This window comes from Pteropus alecto, unplaced genomic scaffold (genome assembly GCF_000325575.1).
Source record: "Pteropus alecto unplaced genomic scaffold, ASM32557v1 scaffold237, whole genome shotgun sequence".
Taxonomy (NCBI): domain Eukaryota; kingdom Metazoa; phylum Chordata; class Mammalia; order Chiroptera; family Pteropodidae; genus Pteropus; species Pteropus alecto.
The window spans coordinates 2,205,544-2,222,662 of NW_006440624.1; the positions used below are offsets into that span (position 1 = coordinate 2,205,544).

General features: G+C 32.5%; 1 protein-coding gene across 1 annotated transcript; it reads left to right on the top strand.

Annotated features, from left to right (window-relative positions):
- Positions 1-1,224: 1,224 nt before the first annotated feature.
- ALB (albumin) lies at positions 1,225-15,935 on the top strand. Its single transcript, XM_006917301.1, has 14 exons — positions 1,225-1,303; positions 1,997-2,054; positions 2,893-3,025; positions 5,151-5,362; positions 5,969-6,101; positions 6,839-6,936; positions 8,418-8,547; positions 9,494-9,708; positions 10,902-11,034; positions 12,140-12,237; positions 13,275-13,413; positions 14,043-14,266; positions 15,143-15,275; positions 15,894-15,935. The coding sequence occupies exons 1-14, from the start codon at positions 1,225-1,227 to the stop codon at positions 15,933-15,935; spliced, it is 1,827 nt and encodes a 608-aa protein (XP_006917363.1).
- The last annotated feature ends 1,184 nt before the right edge of the window (positions 15,936-17,119 follow it).

Sequence of the window (17,119 nt, forward strand, 5' to 3'; positions counted from 1 at the left end):
ATAGAATGAGCATGCAGAATTAGTAGAAGAAAAATGTAGGAATTCTTCCCTTGGAAATCCACAAAATGCAAGTGTTAAACGATTGCTTATTAATTAAGTCAGATTTTAAATATGCGGATAGTGTTAAGAATTAAATATTTTAATTTTTCAACCATCTACTAATGTTTAATAAGGATACACACATGGAAAACACCTTATTGGTACTGTAAGGAGAAGTTCAGGTGTTTTAATTTTTATATTTGAAAGCTATAGTATCTTCATGAAATATAGGAAAATCATTTCTTAGTTTCTAAAATCATGACAAATTTGATTTTTTTTGGTTTTCTATATTTATAATGGTATCGCAATATGATATTGTACTGCAAAGTAGATGGAGAAAAGAATATTATTCTTTTCATTTTTTAAATGAAAAATATGCACAAAGTATATGTGTGCATGACAAGGCCGAATTTTGTGAAGTAGTAATACAATTAAATTCAATTACAAGGATAGCACGTTTGATCAAGTTTTCTCATATAAAGAAAAGGCTAGAGTTAGACACTGTCTTTAGATCAAAGTGCATACTCTTTCTTGGAAACTAAAAAATAAAGGTTGACATAATTTATACAAAAGGAAATTTTTTTTCCCTCTGTTTAGAAAGTTAGAATGGTTTTCTTTTTTCTTTTCTAATTTAAATTTTTAAGCTTTAAAAAAATGATTTCTCCAATAAAAATAATTCCATAGGCAGACATTCTTTTATTTTGTTCATCTGTAGCCTGAAAGACAAGTCTATTTCCCTTATTCATGATAAAAGCATACTTGGAATTAGTAATCTATACAGCTCAGAGTGGAGCTCTTTTAGTATGTCTTATTTCCAAGCTAAGTCATTGCTTTGGCTAAATTTTTGTCAAGATTTAAAACTCAAATGTTCAAATGGTAAATCACAGATAAAGAACATGATAATGAACAATTGATACGGATTGTTTAAATTCTTAGGTAACATTTGGTAAGATGTTTTACATAATTTCATGAATTGACAAGGAAGGCAAACATATGCAAGAGATTTAGTCAAACAATTTTTTGGCAAGAACATTATGAATTTTGTAAACAGTTGGGAGTCAAAGAAACACAAAGATGAGTCTAGTTAATAATCTACAATTATTGGTTGAAGGACTATATTAATACTCATTTCCCTCCATTTATCTTACTTTTTGTCTTCTTTCGACTCCACAAGCCTTTGCCACAATGAAGTGGGTAACCTTTATTTCCCTTCTCTTTCTGTTCAGCTCTGCTTATTCCAGGGGTGTGTTTCGTCGAGATACACGTAAGAATTCTATTTTTCTATTGTTCTAATTTATTTTATTTTCCTAGTAAAAGAAAGTTTCAGTAAACCCTGCATCTTTAAAGTTTTCCTTTAGCATTTATTTCTAGACTAGCATAGTATTTTGTATTTGTGAACACTTAGGAAGTTACCTTATTAATATATTTCTAATATCCTGCATGAAAAAAATGATGAGAATTGTTTAGTAAGTGTAATTTTATTTTGCAGCTGAAGGAACTTAAATTAATTTAACCTTTACAGATTATAGTTAAAGATAAAATTCATAGCTCCAAAATCTCAAAGCTCTATTCATTGCACCTTGATGTAGTAAAAAAACCAACAAAACCTGAGTTGTTAATCTTATAAATAGAACGTGTGTTTATATTTTTCCTTTCAGATTGTCCTCTCAGTAGCTGTTAATATATACTAAGAGCATTAGAGCTTATCAAAATTTGTATAAAAAGCTATAAATACTTAATTATTTTAATGATTTTTCAGACATTATCATTGGTATTGAATAACTCTCCTGTTTAAAAGCAGAAGCAGTCCACCATCATCCTAAGATTTTCTGTAGGGATCAGAGCCCAGTATTTTGGAGCAAATGAATACCTAAGTCAAATAGAGAGAAACGTAAAAAGTAATATCATAACCAGTTGTTTTCATCAGACTTTAAACAAATCTTTTTTTTCCCTCTAGACAAGAGTGAGATTGCCCATCGGTATAATGATTTGGGAGAAGAACATTTCAGAGAACTGTAAGTTAAAATATTGGAGTCAAATTTAATGTTCTAATAGCACTGGTTGTTTTCTGAAGTTCTCACATTCCTGTCATCAAAGTCCAGACTCTAAAACAGTACTGTCCTATAGAATTTTCTGCACTGAAGAAAATATTCTATATCATTGCTGTCCAATATGGTATTCATTGGCCACCTGTGGTTATTGAGTACCTTACATATGGCAAGTGCACCTGAGGATCACAAATTAATTATATTTAATTTTAATTTATTTAACTCTATATAGTCACGTGTAGCAGATGGCTACATATTAGAAAGTGTAGCTCTGGATGATGGGAAAGACTTTCATATATGGTTCCTTTCACAACACACTGATTAAATTCCTTTCCCTAGCAAATAGATCTGTGGTTTCTTGAGAGCATTTTAATATTTTTTAATCTAGTAAAAATGAGAAAATAGTTTATTATTTAAAGGTCAATCTCATACTATAGCCTGACTAAATGAAGTATGCGTGTGTTTTTTGTTTCTTGTTTTATATAGCCAGAGGGACTATGTAATGCCCCTTGTCTTAACAATTAGATCTATTTAGAAAACATTATGCTTGCTTGCTCTGTATGTGTGCATCTACTCAGGCACACACGCTTATTTAAACATGATGGAAATACATATTCTCTTTGCTTAGAAAGCCACATATGCTTGGTTAGGCATCAGATAATAGCTGATATGAATAGGCTTTCTGGATAATAATAAGATGTATAAAATATAGAACATATACTGATAGCCAATGTTTTCTCTAACATAACAACCTACTTTATACTAAAATTTTATTATACCAATTTTTCCATGTCCTTTGTTTCAGGGTACTGATAACCTTTTCTCAGTATCTCCAGCAGTGCCCATTTGATGAGCATAGCAAATTAACAAATGAAGTAACTGAGTTTGCAAAAACATGTGTTGCTGATGAGTCAGCTGCAAATTGTGACAAGTCGCTTGTAAGTACATTCTGATTTTGAATATTAGTTTTTCTTTTAAGTAATCCTGAGCATTTCAAAGGGAAAAAAATTCTATTTTAGTTTTCTCAGTTATTACGAAATGACCATATTTGTAAGCAACACTCAAAAGTGGATAGAGCCATCGTTTTTCCTATGATACATTCTAGCTATACCCATACTTTTAAAAACATTTTTTTATTATTAAATTTACTGAGGTGACATTAATAAAGTTATATAGCTTTCAAGTGCACACTTCAATAATACATCATATATTTATTGCCTTGTGTGTTCACTACCCAAAGTCATATCTCCTTCTATCACCTTATATTTGATTCCCTTTACCCTTATTTACCTCCCACTCCCTTTCCTTCTGGTAACCACTAAACTGTTTTCTATGTTCATAAATTTTTTTTTGTCTTTTTTGTTTGTTGCTTTCAGTTTGATATCATACATAGAAGTGAAATCATATGGTTCTCAATTTTTTATGTTTGACTTATTTCACTTAGCATGATTATCTCAGTATTAATCCACGTTGTCGCAAATGGCAGTATTTCATCTCTTATGGCATGAAAAGATGCTCAACTTCACTAGCTATTAGGGAAATGCAAATCAAAACCACAATGAGATACTATCTCACACCTGTTAGAATGGCTATAATCAACAAGACAAGTAATAACAAGTGTTGGAGAGGTTGTGGGGAAAAAGGAACCCTTATACACAGCTGGTGGAAATGTAAATTGATACAGCCACTATGCAAAACAGTATGAAGGGTCCACAAAAAATTAAATATAGAACTATCATATAATCCAGCAATCTCTCTTCTGGATATTTACCCCCCAAATTTGAAAACATTTATCCGTAAAGATATATGCACCCCAATGTTCATTGCAGCATTATTCATGGTGCCAAGACATGGAAACAACCAAAGTGGCCTTCAATAGATGATTGGGTAAAGAAGATATGGTACATGTATATAATGGACTAAAAACATTTCTTTATTGAGACCACACACGATGGCATACCGTATTTAAATGGAAATTTTCTGTTTGTAAAAGTCTCTTTTTAGAATCTAAAGTTTGATTTCTTTCCATAGAGGCTAATAGTAATAGCATGTTTTTTAATCTTCAGAAAATGCTCAACTGATTTTTGTGCTGATTTTCTTACCTGGGTATAGTAATAGTACAGCTATATTTTCCTCATTTTAGGGATAGTCATATTTTTACATTCAATAATATATCGAGGTATTCATTTCTTTTAAAGGACTTTGAGCTTTTGGTATTTTCAGAAAGGTCTTTAATGCAAGGAGAGGATAATGTTTCTTTTGCCATTTGATTTATATATACTTTCTGGAGGCATGTCAATTTTTTATTTATCACTGAAGTCTTTTCTGCTCTTATATTTCTTTATATGTATCTCTTCATCAAGCCAGAATCAGTACTTTAACTCCACACAATGTCATGGCTCTAAATATGAATTTTTAAAAAAGAATTTTTTGAAAATTAATAAATTCTGTCTTGAGCAGTTTATTTTCCCTGGAGTTACAATTACTTTTATAATAAATATTAATGAGGATGGACAGGATTAATTTAATGGAATGTTCTTTGAGGCAAATATTTCTAGAACAAAGAGATCTATATTTTAATGCAATAACAATTAATATATAGTAAATTGTGTTACTCTTCAGTTTTTGAATGGTATCTACCAAAAAGTTGGATGTCTCACAAAGTAGATCAATTGAGAAACCATCTGAATCTTTTCCTCCCTAATGGGAATTCACCTGATACTTACAGGACTATTTTCGCTTAATTTTTCTATTGCGATTGCTCTTCTAGTCTTTAGCCTCAGGTGGAAATTAGAGTAATGCTCATTCCTTAAAGCCATTGACTGTCTTTTTTGCTTTTCTGTTTTATCCACTATAACAAATAGTATCAGTTAATTCTTAAAAAATTAAACATAGTTTTTCAAATCAAGGAAAACTCTCTAAATCTGAGAAAAAAGTGAATTTTTATATGATTTTCTAAACAAGATATTTCTAACCAGAGTATTACATTTTTAATACTATTCCTCATGTGTAAAGAAAATAAAATATTGCCTACCAGTTTGAAGCTTTCTGTCTTCCATTTAGCATACTCTTTTTGGAGATAAATTGTGTACAGTTGCTTCTCTTCGTGAGACCTATGGTGAATTGGCTGACTGCTGTGAAAAACAAGATCCTGAGAGAAATGAATGCTTCCTGAAACACAAAGATGATGACCCAAACCTCCCACCAGTAGTGAAACCAGAGCCCGAAGCTTTGTGCACTGCCTTTCAAGAAAATAATAATAAGTTCTTGGAAAAGTAAGTAATCAGATTTTTATGCTTCAAAATTATGAATAGGTCAACTCAATCAATGATTACTATAATAAAAATGTTTTCAACATTAAGAGTTAGAAGCTTTTCTAATGAAGACTTAGAAAACTGTTCTTTTTAAAGAAGACTTAGAAAACTTTTCTAATGACAGTTTTCAAAGAGGTAATACTTGACACTATAAAATTTTACACGATAAAAATTTTATCAAAGATTTTTTAGAATTCATTGAAACAGAATATGATCTGTATAAAAATTGAGATTGACATGTATTAAAATATTATGAAGATATATTTAGTTATTCTCAGAATTAACCTTATTTTAGTCAATTATATTATATCATAAATAACTATTTTACATGTGTATATATGTGTATATATAGTTTTTATATATATATATAAACTTATATATATGTAAGTTTAACCTTTTTATTGACTTAATGAAATAGGCAAGATCATCTTGTGCAAATAGTGCTTAACTGGTAAATTAGATGTCTTCGAGTTTTGGAGTCTCTGAGGAAAATGTTGATTTTGATTGTTTCTTAATACCATTTGCTATAGAAAAATGATGGCCTGTTCTTCTTTTTAAAAAATTTAGTTACTTATATGAAGTTGCCAGAAGACATCCTTACTTTTATGGCCCAGAACTCCTTTACTATGTTAAACAATATAAAGCAATTTTAACAGAATGCTGCCAAGCTGCTGATAAAGCTACGTGCCTGGCACCAAAGGTATGTCCTAGAAGAATGAAAGAACCAGTTCGGCCTCAAACCTCAGATCTGGGGCACCTTATGGCTAGATTAGGAAACCTAAGCCTCTGATATAAACTTCTTGATCTGGTCGAAAAGCCTTCCTCACACTTATCCACCCCAAGGATCTTTCACACTCTCCGAAGTCCTCCGACATCCTCATTTTCTCCTTTTAAGTTTTGTCATAGTGGATCTGATAAAGGGAATTACTGTGTATGTGCCTAAATTTTCCTCTTCTTTTCATGGTGCTGGTCACTATAGTGAAATACAGAAACTTATTGGTAAAATTGCACAGCAAAGGGCCACAGATTTGTTTATCTTTCTATGAGAATTCCTTACTAGGGAGGGACTTCGAAGTGGAGAATTTCACTGCATCTGGTAGCCTGGGTTTCTTCATTCGTTCCATAAATTAAGAAGTCAGTAAAATTATATTCCCAGGGATGTTAGTGTACTCTGTTCTTACAACTTTCCCTTCAGTTCTCTTTTAACTGGCAATGCCTATATGCTGGTTCTTAGCTAGCTGGAGGCTTCCACTATAACCAGACCAATTCTTCCTTTTCTTAGAGAGCAAAATAATTATTTGCCAATAGTGAGTACTTGGGAATTTAAGTGTATATTATCTCTTTAAAATTTAATTTGACATAGTCTCATCTGAACTTATGAAGGTGTGTTTCATGTAGAATTTTAAAAAATATTTTCAAAATGATTTCTTTTTGCAGGCAAAAGTTTTGAAGGAGAAACTACTGGCTTCAAGTGCCAAACAGAGACACAAGTGTGCCAGTATCCAAAAATTTGGAGAGAGAGCTTTCAAAGCATGGTAATTTAAATTTAGTTTTGTACTTTATAATGTAAATGATGATGGTTCAGTTGACAAAATTGTATATTTACGTGGCTTTTCACACAGTGCTTTCATAAACATCTTTTTGGTTGTCTAAAAGGTAGAAATTTAACAAAAGTGAAAATCATAGCATAGATGACAATTTGTCCTTTTTTTATCATATTTTTTCAAAATAGTCAAAAATTTTAGAAGATATCATTTTTGTCCTTCTAGGACAGGTATTTAAACTCTTATTTATTTACAAAGACTAGGGATCTTATTCTAATGGTACACTATTTTCATAGAGTTGTCCTCAAGGTCTTTTATTTATTTTTAATTCACCCTGCCCTCTGCAATTACTTGGAAGTGTCTACTTGTCCTTTTATGTTCTGATCATTAAATTCAGCCATCAGGATTACTTCTCATTTTTCTCATAGCTTCAGCTTTGTTCTTAATTTCTTGTTTGCCTAGGTCTCTATTTTTATATTACTTAGTTGGTACTAGGAGTATCCTTCATTATCTGAGCCAAGAACTCAACCCCCCACCCCCATCCCTCACTTGCTAGTCAACAATTAATCAAAACAAACAGAGGGTAAAATGAATAGACATTTTGCAAAATCTCTAAAGACTGTCATTTGAACTATCTTTGCCTGTCACCTCTACCATCTATATACCACCAACAACCAACCAAATAAATAAAACAACCCCAATGTGAAACAATACACAGTTAAATAGGCTGTGATTGGTTTGGGGAAGAAGTAAGTAGCTTTTATCAGATTTAGGCAACTCTGAAATTATTTGTGAAAGCATGTGAATATCAACCTTTTATATCTTGTCCTGGGGCTTAGAGATTATGCTGAATAAATTTCTTGGTAATTGTACTCTTAATCAAACTCCCTAATTTTGCAGAGGTTATGAAATTTCTCTTATCAGAGTCCTTCAGAAAGTCAGGAAGAATGAATTTTAATTGGTAAAAAAATAACTGGAGTTTGTATGGCACTTTCCAGTTTATAAAATGCTTTCATATGTATTACCTAATTTAATCCTCACAACAATCTTTTGATTTTCCAGGCTGTTGTGACTCTTTAGGGACTGAAGCTCAGGTTGTCTAAGTAATTTACCCGGGATCACACTGCTAACATGCAACAAAGTCAGATCTGGAAGTCAGATAGGACTCCAAACATGATGCTTCTTAGTATGCCTCCTCTTTTAGAATTTTTCTTTGATTTATGACTTTATGAATCACTGGACTTCTTTCTATCCACCACACACTCTTATAATGGTTAATTCTGCCCTATGGAAATATTTCTTCCTAAGATAACTCGGTTCAGAACTAGCAGTAAACGAGAACTAATAAATTTTACAAATTATTTCTATGTTATTTTGTCCTGAATTTTCTTGTTATGAGTACTACTTTCCTAGTGTTTCCACATAAAATATTGCATGTTTATGAAGTTTTAATGGGGGAATTTTCTTTTTAGGAGCATAGCTCGCCTGAGCCAGAGATTTCCCAAGGCTGATTTTATGGACCTTTCCAAGTTGGTGACAGATCTTAGCAAAATCCACAAGGAATGCTGCCATGGTGACCTGCTTGAATGTGCAGATGACAGGGTAAGGAATCCTCAGTATCCTTTTTGGTAACTTACGTGCTTTAGTTGGTAGAATGGATTTGTTTAGTGTAATAGGTGACAACTGACAGTGAATCGAAATTGTCTTCTATGCCTAATCTGCTCAATCCTTTCCCTGAGTTGTGTGTGTGTGTGTGTGTGTGTGTGTGTGTTTTGTAAACCTAGCTATCTCATTCACTAAATGATTTGATAAACACATTTACTAATTTTTAATCCTTTTTAGTCATATTCTAAGTGAGAACAAAGACTTAAACTGAAGTAGAATAGCTACAAAGGCAGATTTCTAAGTTTTTTGGGAGAGGTGGATAGAGTTGAGGAAGAGCTAGTACCTAAAGAGACCTTTGGAAATTATGTAATTTTTCCCTCTATAGTTTACCTTAATTAACTCTCTGTGTTAAACAGAAAAATATTTAGCATGATATCTCTTTTCCCCAAACTGAAATATATGACAAAATACCAGAATCCTAATTTCTCAGAACACTCTGGAAAATTTAAGGCAGATATTTTACATGTGTAAACAGGGCCTGTGACTGTAATCTTGACTATATTTTTCAAAACTCACATTCTTTATTTAGTTTTTTGGTTTCAAAATGCCTGCACTTAATTTAAAGGAATGTCTGGAAAAACAGTACTGGGTTTTAATAAAAAAATTGAATACCTTAACAATAGAGATATAAAATTAATAAATAACTGATAGGGGTCCCTGTTACTGAGTAGTATTTTAATCAAGTGGAAATGTTTTAGTAGTTCTATCTGAAGTCTCCAGGTTTAGGAGCACAGACAAAAATGTTCACAGAAGGCAGGTTGGTATGTGTATGGTCTTAGAATACAATAGAGGTGTTCTGCTATCATAATAAAAATCTGAAGAGAAAGTGGGAAAGTGTAGAGATGTCAATTTATGTTGAACAATTTTTATCAACTGCTTATAGGAAGATCTTGCCAAGTATGTGTGTGACAATCAAGATTCATTCTCCAGTAAGCTGAAGGAATGCTGTGATAAGCCTCTGTTGGAAAAATCCCATTGCATTTCTGAGTTGGAAAATGATGATTTGCCTAATGATCTGCCCTCAATAACTACTGATTTTGTTGAAGATAAAGACGTTTGCAAAAACTATAAGGAAGCAAAAGACGTCTTCCTGGGCACGTAAGTGGATGAGGGATCATCTTTTCATAGCCTTTATATGGTCTGAGGATTTGGGAGTTATTCTAGGCTTTCCTTTAGAGTTGTTTCTGTTTCCGTGTTGCCTACAATGCTTTTTTATCCTTTCCTCTCCGAGGCTTTACACTTTTTGGAAAAAATTAATTAGTTATAAAAAATTGTCACGAAATAATAACTTGTTCATGGCAAAAGCTCAGTCAATAGAGAAGAGTACAAAGTAATAAGTAAACTTTCTACTTTTACCCAACGCTCATTTCTTACTCTTTAGGGATATTTCTGGAAATACCTCTAGAATCATTATGTATGTATAAATTATATACCTATTTATTTATTCATTCAAAGATTATATCTTAAACTTAACATACATGTGTGAATATATGTAATACATTTTTATATCTCTGTATCTATCTATCTATCTATCTATCTATCTATCTATCTATCTATCATACATGTACCTATCTGATGGCAGCAAAGAAGTATAAGGAGATGTATTGAGTCTGCTACCAAGTGCTTTATATTTGTTTGAAAATACCGAAGTCCAGTAGCATGACAAGGCAGCATACAATTAAGTGACAAAATAAATGATTGTATGTATAGTAAGTTTGGTGATAAACTTTGCATTTTTATTCTTGGATTATAATAGTATTCTGTGCACTAAATAATATTTCATAAAATTGTGAACCCTTCAAGATTTCACTCATACAGAGAGGAAAAAGAAGAATTTAAGAATATATCTTTGTTTATCTAGCACAACTTTTTTGAGATATAGTCTAAATCAAACAAAATATACATAATAATAACAAAAGTCATCAAACATTTAATATGTGCTAGACAGTGTGTGTTATGCATAGGTTATGTCATGTATTTCTCACAACTACCTTAGATAGTTGAAATAGATACTATTGAAATAGATACTATTATTATCCCCATTCTAAAGAGGGGGAAACTAAAGCTATGAAAGTTTTAATAAATTGCCTAAGACGATATAATAGAATAAGTGGCAAAGCCAGGATTTGAATAAAGGTAGCTTTACTCTGAACCCCAAGCCCTTAGCCTCCAAGCTTTACTGCATGCAGTTTAGTCAAATTGAGACTTTAGGGATATACTACTTTGTGGTTAGTTATGTGATTTCTTGATTATTTGTCCAACTAAATCTATTTTATTTTCATCTTAATTAGGTTTTTGTATGAATACTCAAGAAGGCATCCAGAATACGCTGTCTCATTGCTATTGAGGATTGCCAAGGGATATGAAGCTACACTGGAGAGGTGCTGTGCCACTGATGATGCTCATGCGTGCTATTCCAAAGTGGTAGGTTTCTTGAAGGAATAAAAAATGTAACTTTTGGTGATTTCAATAACAAGAAAGAAAAATAATGCAAGAATGGAAGATGTTATATATTACAATTTAGATATTTTATTGAGATGGTTTAGATTCTGTGCTCTTAAACATTTTAGGGAAAAATAGCTTTTAATAGAATGGCTAATAAAACAGAATAGTCTAGAGGAAAAGATCTGAAAAGAGCAATTTCTAATTCCATGAAATCTTGACCATGTCTTTTCTCTTTTTTATACTCCTGAGAACAAAATAAGATAAAGCGAATTTAAATGTAAAAGAGATTTAACTTAGACATATAGTTAATATGATTCCAAGACTTATCAGCTATCGAGAATTAGTATCTTAAGGGAGGTTGTGAAATCTATTCATTTAGAATATTTTCAAAATATTTTGAGAAGGTTTAGGAATAGTTTTACAAGAAATTAAGTAAGGAGAGGAAATCTGTTTTGAAGGATTTTTAGTAAACTTAGCTGTGCTAAAATAGGATTTTAGCATGTTTAGGATATTTAGCACTTTTAACATACATAGTGGTTTCGAAGCTTTAGAATTAGAGGAAAGTCATTCTTTCTTCTACCGAGAACCTGCTATGTGCCAGACAACACACTGGAACCTGTGACCAAGATAAAATCTCTTATTTCAGAGAACTCAGGATCCAACTAAAGAGTTGGCTTAATAATAATAATACAATCATAGCTATCATTTACTGAGATGTTCCAGGCATATGTTTTAGTTTCATTAGCTCATGCAATTTACAGAGCAATTCTCTGAGGTGAGTACAGTTTTTATCTCTATCTTAGAAGTGAGGTTTCTAAAACTTGGCAATTAGAAGTAAAGTTGCATAACTAGGAAGTGAGTCAGATGGCCTGGCTCAAACACTAGCAGTTATACTCCAGAGTCTGAATATTAATCACTTATACTATGGAGTTTGGATATATTGTAATAGATTTGACATCAAAGATCTATTTATATGGCTTTGCGCAGAAAGGAAGAAGGATCTCATTCTGTCTATAGGGGTTAAAAACAACCCGCAAATGGTCCTCTGGTAGAATCCTATACATGCAATTCTTTTACCTTTCAGTTTGATGAACTTCAACCTCTTGTGGATGAGCCTCAGAAGTTAATGAAACGAAACTGTGAACTTTTTGAAAACCTTGGAGCATATGGCTTCCAAAATGCGTATGTATTTTATTTACTAACTAATTTTTTTCTTGGTTGACCTGTAATTACTTAAGACTTAATATAGAGACCACCTGTTACAGAGCTTTTAATCATACAAATACAGTATATATCTCTAATCCCTCTACATCTAGAAAGACTGGAGAAGGAGAGATAAAACAGGTGATGGGATGGGACGAAGAAGCTTATATTTGAGTGCAGTTTGAAAAATTAGCCTCTTGAGACTGGGAAGGAAAATACCAAATCTTGGGATACCTTTTGAAGGTTAAGAAATACTTTTGGAGCAAACAAAAGACAGCAATGCTTTACAGAACAGGAAATAGTTGGCCTCGAATAGCAGTAGCTCAAGAAGTACTGTAATATATAAGTTGATAGACTAATGTCCTGATCTAATAAAGTCTTATCAAGGGAGGTAAAGATAATAAGGGACACATCATTAGGTAGATATTTATTGTTCAAAATATACCTAGCAACACTCTTCTAACTGTGGGTGCTAGGGATAAGAACAATGAATAAGTATGTTCTCTTAAGTAAATTACAGTCATACATTGACTTTCAGTGGTGTTTGGCATTCTTAGTAAATGATTTTTACATCCTAGATACCACGCCATGTTGATTGCATATTTTATTTCTTTTAATCTTGCATTGTCCTTATTGAGTCAAGTATATTTCTACAATTTTGTAGATGAGGAAATTCATCCATATCTTTCAAATTTAGCACAGTGCTGATATACATTAAGTTCTCAGTGGGTTTATTAAAAGAAAAAAGAAATTGATAAATATATTAATGTCTCTGAACTATAATAAGTCACTTACCTAAGATTATACAGGAACTCGAATTTAGGCTTAACTGGTTGTTCAGGATCAGGTCTTCCCCCAAACTACTCCACCAACTTAGAGATAGAGATAATTTTATGAATGGAAAATCATTTAAATTAATTTTGGCTAAGTGTTTTCTGCTTTACCTACTATGTTAGGGAAAAAACAAACAAACAGTTTCTTGCCTGGCTGAAAAAATATGGACTATTTTGTTATAGGCTCATTATTCGTTACACCAAGAAAATGCCCCAAGTGTCAACTCCAACTCTTCTGGTAATCTCAAAAGAACTAGCAAACATGGGCAACAAGTGTTGTACACTTCCTGAATCCAAAAGAATGGCTTGTGCTGAAGACTATGTGAGTCTTTTAAAATACAATAAGTTAATAATGATGAATTTTTTGCCTTTGGATAAAGACAAAGCTAGCTTTCAGAAGCAGGAGTGAAATAACGTGTGCATGTGCGTGTGCACACGTGTATGTGCGTGTGTGTGGTAGTGGTTGCCAAGACTTGGTCACTTATATTATCCTGACCATCAGAATGAGGATTTAGATAAGATTCCAAAGATGATAAATTGTTTTGAAAAAATTCCATGAAGTTTCAATGTTTCATTCTGTCATTTAAAAATATTTTCACTTCCTTTGGGATTTTTCCCTTAATGTGTCAGTATAAGACTGTTTCCTCCCCACTCCAACACATATCTTAGGACTCAATTCAAATTATATTATTTTAATCATTTATTCTCTCAAATGAGAATATTTAATTCTCATTTAGACATATTTAAAAAAGAAAAGACTTTTACATGTCCCTTATATCTGTAGTTCTAAACATAAGCAAATCACTGTCTCAAATCAACCTTGGATTCAATGTTGCTAGTTAAAATTCAACATTTCTTTTTTTTTTTTTTTGGTCCATAGGAAAGTAGGATTTCATGGAAAACTTTTAATTATGCTTCTTTTGAATTTCTGTTCTCCTCACTGTTCTTTAGCTGTCATTGGTCCTGAACCGATTGTGTGTGTTGCACGAGAAGACACCAGTGAGTGACAAAATTACCAAATGCTGCACAGACTCCTTGGTGAACAGACGACCATGCTTTTCTTCTCTGGAAGCCGATGAAACATACGTCCCCAAAGAATTTAATGCTGAAACATTCACCTTTCATGCAGATGTATGCACACTTCCTGACCATGAGAAACACCTCAAGACACAAACGTAAGTATTTCATTATTGCATGCATTCATAATCTTGATAGAGAGAACTGTAAATTGAAATGAGTAACTTTTTCTGAAACAGTGTGATTATTATATTCCTTAGAAAGCGTATTTAAGTATTGGCTTATTAAGGTGATGAAAGTGTCAATAATAAAATGGATAAGTTTTTGTTTTCTTAGTGAATCTAAAAATTCAAGTTCTGTGGCTTGACTCCCTACTACTGTCACAAGGGGTTAGAAATGCAACGTCAAGTTGTTATCATCTCTGGTGTGTTCCGATTGTAGCCATAGACATAAGAGCAATATTGTAAAACCTACTGCGCCCATATGACTCTTTCTAGCACTATCCTCAGCAGATGTCAATAAAAGAGAACCACCAGCTCCCATGAGTTTGGATAGTCTTATTGCCCACTTTCAAAGACCAAATGTAATTCTCATATTAGAAACTTTTAAATGGAGTCCAAGATAATTAAGCTCTTAAGCATCATTTCTAGCTCTTAAATTGCTATAAACTTTAATATGGTGTAACTCCCAAAATCTAAATAATTTATAAATGCAATTATGTAATCTTTTCCAAAGATTTAACTGAAAAGAGATTGATTGGTTGAGATTTATTGACACTACAGATGTTGAGCAGTTTACACTGATGATTTCATTTGATCCTTCCACCAATCCAATGGAGGTAGATTTTATTTTCCTCATATGCAAATGAGAATATTGAAGTTTATAGTGGTAAGCCTGGGTATCAAGGTCAGAGTTAACTGACTCCAAGGCTTACAATCTCAAACAACAGAGCTACTGTCTTCACTATCTCCATTTTCTTTTTGTATGTGAGTAAACTTTTTCCTGTTTTTTTTTTTTTTTTAATTCAAATGCAGTGCACTTGTTGAGCTGTTGAAACACAAGCCCAAAGCAGCTGATGAACAACTGAAAACTGTTATGGGAAATTTCTCAGCTTTTATAGAGAAGTGCTGCACAGCTGATGACAAAGAAGCCTGCTTTGCTGAGGAGGTGCTGTAGTTGTCTTCATTTTAATATGTCTAATTTCCTTTGCTGTTGCGTTTGATGAAGCTAGGGCTTAGGGGCTTAAGTACCTGAAAGATACTCCGTACATGTGGGACAGGAATCTTATTTTACATACAGTTGTCTCACAGGATGACTTAAATAGCTCTTGTATGCTGCACTGGAGCATATTATTAAATGTTTGTAATGTTTGTTCTGTTTCCAAGGTTGTAATATTTATGAATATAGATAGAAATATTTGGAAGTTCTGAAATCTTTTGGTAGAGGCAATCATTAAACCAAAATATTAACTTATTTAACTATTTTCTTTAAAAGTGATAGTTTGTGATTTGATTGAATCTAATCTTACAGGTTAGTAAGGAAGTTTATATTTAAGTGTCTGAATCATTTAACATTTTTCTCCTATGACTTGACAATCATTTTTATTCCGTTGGGGCAATGGATTTCAGTAAGTTTCCTTCTAGAGATTCTAGTACTAAGCTGGAATTAAAGAATGTAATGCATATAAAATTACTTTGTAATCACCAATTGCTGTATAAATGTTAATTCTTTTTCTAATAGTGATGCTAATATTTTCCCCAAATCTGTCATTTCTTTTTTATTCAGGGTCCAAAACTTGTTGCTTCAAGTCAAGCTACCCTTGCCTAAAAATAACACAATCACAAGCATCTCAGGTAACTATGCTCTGGATTTTTCTTTAAAAAGTAATTGTAATAGTTATTATTAAAATAGCAAAGATCGAGCATTTGCTAAGAGCCATATAAACCAGTGACAACCACTGTTCTAAGCTCCTTATATGTATTAACTTATTTAATTCTCAAAATAGTTGCTTGAGTTGAGTTCCATTATTATTCTCTTTTTTCAGATGAGAAAATGAAGGCTCAGATCAATGCATAGGTTAAAGAATTTACCCAAGGATCACCCAGCTAGTGAGAGTTGGAGCTACAATTAAAAATTCAAACCAGAGCTTGATAGTTAATCATGGTTCTGTTCTGACCTAATGTGACAGACACTGTAGAGAGAACCATTCAACTAAGCAATAGCTCAACAGTGGGATACTTCAGGTAGTAGGCTGGACGATATGAAAGTACATTTTTGTAGGTTAAAAAGTGGTGAATGACAATGATTTTATAAAATTCAACCTAATAACACATTCATTTCATCGGAGAGTATGGTAGACCCACCTTATTGTGCATTTAGGCAAGAAAGCAACTTTGCATCTCTGGAAATTTGGTAATTTCAAAAATGATTTGTTTTAGTACTAAATGACAAGATTTTCTTCTTAAAGTTCTAACTTGAAGAAGACACCTTGTTTGTTTGTAATTAACTTAGGTAAGAAATAGGTGTTAAGGAAATGACTTTGAGGCATGATGATGAAAGCCGTGACTTTGAAGCCTGAGGATTCTGATGACATCAGTGATGAAGAGATGACTTTATAGTACTTATTGGGGTGTCCTTTCCCTTAGCTCAACAGAAGAATTTAGCTGCCACAAGTCTAGGGCAAGCTTGAATTATTTTCATTGGTGGAAAGTGCAGAAAGACAGTCTAAGCAATTTGGCCTTCACTGAAATAGACCTGAAAAGCACACGCCATTCTACAAACAGTACTTATATTTGTCCTTTTGTTTTTTCAGCTCACCCTGAGAATAAGAGATAGAGAAATGAAGACCCAGAGCTTATTCAACTTTTTTTTCTTCTGTTTGGTGTCGAAAGAATACAAATTTCTTTAAACATTTTGCCTGCTTTCTCTGTGCTGAAATTAATAAAAAATAAAAAGAATCTAATATAATGGTTCTGGACTGCTATTTTTCAAGAATGGTTCCCATTCTGAAA

Coding starts and splice junctions, on each gene's coding strand:
- ALB (XM_006917301.1), top strand. CDS start 1,225: ATGAAGTGGGTAACCTTTATTTCCCTTCTCTTTCTGTTCAGCTCTGCT. Junction 8,548..9,493: donor TTGAATGTGCAGATGACAGG/GTAAGGAATCCT, acceptor AACTGCTTATAG/GAAGATCTTGCCAAGTATGT. Junction 13,414..14,042: donor TGGCTTGTGCTGAAGACTAT/GTGAGTCTTTTA, acceptor ACTGTTCTTTAG/CTGTCATTGGTCCTGAACCG.